This window comes from Vigna angularis, chromosome 7 (assembly GCF_016808095.1).
Source record: "Vigna angularis cultivar LongXiaoDou No.4 chromosome 7, ASM1680809v1, whole genome shotgun sequence".
Classification (NCBI taxonomy): Eukaryota; Viridiplantae; Streptophyta; class Magnoliopsida; order Fabales; family Fabaceae; genus Vigna; species Vigna angularis.
The window spans coordinates 19,700,371-19,705,604 of NC_068976.1; the positions used below are offsets into that span (position 1 = coordinate 19,700,371).

The following is a 5,234-nucleotide window of genomic DNA, read 5'->3' on the forward strand; positions in this document are numbered from 1 at the left end:
TGTTGACAACTCCAATCAAGCAATTCTTAAGGAACTACAAACTCCAATTCCTTGATCTTAGTTTCAATTTACTCACTGGTGACATCTCTTCCTCCATTTGTAATGTAAGTTCCCTTAATGTTCTCCTCTTGTCTCACAATAAGTTGGTAGGTGTCATTCCACCATGCCTTGCAAACTTATCTTCCCTTTCTATTTTGGATTTACAAAGGAACGAACTAAATGGCACATTACCAAGTAGTTTCTCAATGAATAGTCTTCTCAGCGTTATAAATCTCAATGACAACAATTTAGAAGGTATTTTGCCAAAATCTTTGTCCATTTATACTATTGGAGATCTTGAATCTTGCCAACAATCAAATAGAGGACAAATTTCCTGACTGGCTTCAAACTCTACCAATGTTGAAAGTACTAGTATTGCGTGCCAACAAATTATACGGTCATATTCCAAGTAAGATGAAACATGGATTTTCAAGTTTACTTATTTTTGATATCTCATCCAACTACTTCAATGGTTCAATACCCAAAAGCTATATACAAAATTTTCAAGCCATGAAGAACGTTATTCGTTACACAGTGGACGAGCTATACATGCAACCTTTCAATAATGCATCTATAAATGATTTTGCAACTGTAACTGAATTTGCAACCATAACAACAAAAGCCATAACTATGGCATTCAAAAAAATTCCAAAAAACTTTATGACCATTGATTTATCCAGAAACAAATTTGAAGGAGAGATTCCTACGTGATTGGAGAGCTTCATGCTCTTAAAGGACTCAACTTTTCCCATAATAGACTGAGTGGTTATATTCCCCAATCCATTGGAAATTTGACAAATTTGGAATCATTGGATCTCTCCTCAAATATGGTCATGGGTAGGATACCCACAGAATTAACTAATTGAACTTTCTTGAAGTCCTGAATCTTTCCTATAATCATCTTGTTGGAAAAATACCTGAAGGAAAACAGTTCAACACTTTTGAAAATAACTCCTACATTGGAAACTTAGGACTATGTGCGTTCCCATTGTCAAAGAAGTGCAACAACACTAAACAACAATCTCCATCTTCTCTGAACTTCTGGCGAGAAGAGGGATTTGAATTTGGATGGGAAGCAGTTGTTATAGGATATGGATGTGGAATAATATTTGGAATTGGCCTTGGAATTTTTGTATTATTCATTGGAAAGCCTGAATGGCTTGTGAAAATGGTCGGAGGTGGTCTTCGTAAAAAGATGAGAAGAAGGTGAAATATATGAAGTAGTGAAAAGTGACCGAATAAATGAGTGGATATGTGGCATGACTGCAAAAAGTTTCATGCACTTGTTCTTGTTCACACACATGTTGTATGGAAGATTTGATCAATGTTTAGATGTACAATAAATGTATTCTACTTTTGTTGTCATATATTTCAAATTTTATTTGAGATGAATGGACTCATTTAATCAAGTCATAATATTGAGATAATAACACACATACCAAATTTTAAAATAAACAATAAAAAAATTAAACTAATTTATCAAAAACACCTTATAATTGATCATTATGAAACATAACAAAAAAAAGAAATAATGCAATTCACATTGTGTGTGTGTTTTGACCCTACCCGAAAAGAATTATGAATTTAATACTAATTAATAAGAATTATGAATTTAATACTAATTATTAAAATATAATTAAGATAGAAGACAACAAATTAGAACGTGGGGTCGTGGGGCACATATTATTGGGATTTACAATTTATTTTTGTACCATTTTAACCTTTTAATTTTCTGTAGTTTCTAATCAAAATTTTAATAGACATAAACTTTTAATTATTTTTTGATAAATTATTTATTCATTCAACATTTAGATATATAAATCCTGGAATGACAAACCTACTCATATTTAAGTTGTTTTCCTAGTACATCAACTCGTTTGGTCAAAAAGTTTCACAAATAACTATATTGGCTATAAAATTTATTTAGTCTCCTAAAATCTCATAGCTAACAAAACATAGATGTATTTATTAATGAGAATATTCACAAAATAGAGTAAAATTTTATGTTATATTTGAGAAACTGTAAAACCATTCCATCAAAGAGTATGCATTTCATAGCATTCTGAAATCCTAACTACTTTATCATCCCTTTAAATGTCAACATAACAAAAAAAAAAGAGACAAAAAAAAGAGTCATGAAACTGGAGGAAATGATTTTCAAAACAAACAACAAATAATCTTCGGGTTAAATATGTTTTTAGTCCCTAAACTATCAAACGAATTTGTTTTTAGTCCCTCTTTCAAACTATAGTACATTTTGATCATTCTCCTTAAGAAAGCCGTAATTTTTCGTCCTCAAAAACTAACGGCGTTAAAAAAAACTGAGCTGGCTAACGGTTTCGCCACATCATTCTTTCTTTTTCTGACACTGAATTGGGCGTAGCGAGATGCTGTCGTGGTCTTTGGGTTTCTGCTATGGTGAATCTGATTTCTGGGTTTTCTATTCTTTCTGTATAGGTTCGCACTAGGGTTTCTTTGCAGGTTGATGGTGAAAGACTCTTGCGGTAATGGTCACAGAGGTGCGACTTAGGGTTTCTGCGTGATTGGGACTAGCTTGCACAAGGATGGTTTAAGATGGCAGCGATTTGCGACTGGATTTTAGGGTTCTGTTCTGGGTTTGATTTGGGGTTCTTGGGCTGGTTTGTCTTTGGGTTTTGTCTTTTCTAATCTCAGGGTTGGAGATGGTTGAGGAAGCGCGACGAAGGAGAACGAATATGGCAACGGCAAGGAGGAGGTGGTTGGAGAATGGCTCAGAGGAAGAAAGGTGACGATTGAGAAGGAGGGTGACCAGCGGAGGGCGGTGACGAAGGGAGCAACGGATGAAGGCGGGGGAGGGATGGGGGAAGGAGGTGAGTAACTGCATGGAACGGGTGTCAACGATGGAGATGGAGCTGCCGGAGGGGAATGCTGTGAGACCGTTCAGGCTCAGATCTGCGGATCCAAAGTTGTTGCGGTTGGGTGGGCATGAGAGCATTGATTCCCATGAATCTTGTGGCTGGGCAGTTACTGTTGGTGGTACTCTCGGACTTCCCTGCATAATTCACTTCTCTCCACTCTGATTTCGATCCACACCGTACCACCACCCACTCCACTATTTCTATGTTGAAACGTCTTCCGTTGCATTATGGTTTTCCTTTGATCTTCCCTTCCGATTTCTGTTGCTTTGCTTCTTGCTATGTTCTTGCTTCTTTTGAATTGGGTTGTGTTCTTGAAGATGCCTATGACGAGAATGAGGCTTTGATGAGAAGCCTTATAAGTATGCTCAGGTCGACCAAATGGAACATGATCCCGAGGTGGAAGACCACCATTTTACTTGATTTTTTTGAGTTAGTTGCATTGTGGGAAGACAAATGTTTGGTTAGTGTATACACTTTGACACTCGAAGACGGAGGGAGAGCGGAGGGAGAGGGAGGGAGAGAAACTCAAGATGCAAGGGAGACAAATGTTATTTATTTTTTGTTAAAATAAATAACAAAAAATTTAAACTAATTTATCTAAAATACCTTATACTTGTTCATATTATGAAACACATAACAAATAAAGAAATAAAATAATTCACGTTGTGTGTGTTTTGGTCCTACTCGATAAGCATTATAAATTTAATACTAATTGTTAAAAAATAATTAAGATAGGAGACAAAGAATTAGCTAGGACGTGGGATCGTGGGGCACATATTATTCGGATTTACAATTTACTTTTGTACCAGTTTAACCTTTTAATTTTCTTTAGTTTCTAATTGAAATATTAATAGGCGTAAACTTTTAAATATTATTTTTGATAAAATATTTATTAATTCAATGTTTTGATAAAATAAATCTTGCAATGACAAACCTATTCATATTTAAATTGTTTTCCTAGTACATCAACCTTTGGCCAAAAAGTTTCACAAATAACTATATCAACTATATTGTTTTCCGAGTACATCAACGTTTGGCCTAGAAGTTTCCCAAATAACTATATTGCCTATAAAATTTATTTTTAGCTAACAAAACGATGTTTTTATTAATGAGAATAGTCACAAAATAGAGTAAAAGGTGTAAGACCCGTATTTTTAGATGGTAGGGGACATGGTGGGGACATGGTGGTCACCCACCTCTTTGACTATTGGGAGTGCATTATTGGAGTGCAATGAGAGGAATGAGAGAATGAGGTGGGAATGGTCTCAGTAGGGGCATCTACTCTCTGATGCCATGGCCATGTACTTCTTCATTCACGGTTGCAGCTGCTGGTGTGCTGGACTTCTCTTCTTTGCTTCCAAACTATAATTTCTTGTGAAGGTCGTGAAGCTTTCTTCACGCTGCTGCTGGATGCTTTCGGAAGTCCTCTCCTTTATTCCAAAACTTAGTGCTTTGGTGTATGCTTACCACAAGGGGAGAACAACCCAGAGGAAGGAAATCCTTTCTTCCTTTTTTCAACCGTCCAGGAGCACCCAAGGGAAGCAGTACCAATTTTAGAAGAGCTGAGAGGAGGATCTGGGTTGAGTATCTTGTAAGGGTGGAGTTCTTGCACCAAGATCTGGGAGAGGAAGTGAAGAGCTGTTGAAGTTGCTAGGAGATCTTGATCTGCACGTCTAGGAGGAGATTGTTCCCAAAACTTACAAGGAAGTCTTCAAGAGGTAAGGGGAGCTTGATTTATTTCCTTAATTTTTGAGATATTAGTGTTTGCTGCAAATCTGGGTAAAATCTAAGAAGAAGGGGTTGAATTTGGGGTTTCTGGAAATCTGACGCGATTCTGCAAAATTCGGCAGAATGCGCGTTCGTCCAATTTTGGTGAGTCAAAATTGGACATTCGTCCCAACAGTGCTCGACCAAATAGTGGTCGGCCTAACGTTCGTCCAATTCTGGTGAAATTGGACGTTCGTCCAAATTGCTCAGTTGTGAGCGTTCGGTTCTGAACGAACGTCCGCGTTCGTTCGTCATAATATATGGGACACTCGTCCAAATCGTATTTAAACAGTACATTAATGAGCGTTCGTCCGTAACTTAGTGTTTTGGTGGAGTAATCTTGAACGTTCGGCCTTGGTCTCAAGACGAACGTCCATAGGATGTAATGAGCGTTCGGTCATACTATGGGTTAACGAACGATTCGTTCTTTGAGGATGTTTGATCTTTAAGCGTTCGTCCTTGGTTTTGTGAGCGTTCGTCCTTGGTGTTGTGAGCGTTCGTCCTTGGTTTTGTGAGCGTTCGTCCTTGGTG

General features: G+C 37.2%; 1 protein-coding gene across 1 annotated transcript in view; it reads left to right on the forward strand.

Moving 5' to 3' along the window:
- Window positions 1–1,335, forward strand: part of LOC128197846 (receptor like protein 23-like) — a 1,798-nt gene extending 463 nt beyond the window's left edge. The window contains 3 exon segments of the mRNA XM_052880670.1: window positions 292–739; window positions 742–900; window positions 903–1,335. Of these exon segments, the coding sequence (XP_052736630.1) occupies window positions 292–739; window positions 742–900; window positions 903–1,249 (954 nt within the window). The 3' untranslated portion in view covers window positions 1,250–1,335.
- Window positions 1,336–5,234: the final 3,899 nt, after the last annotated feature.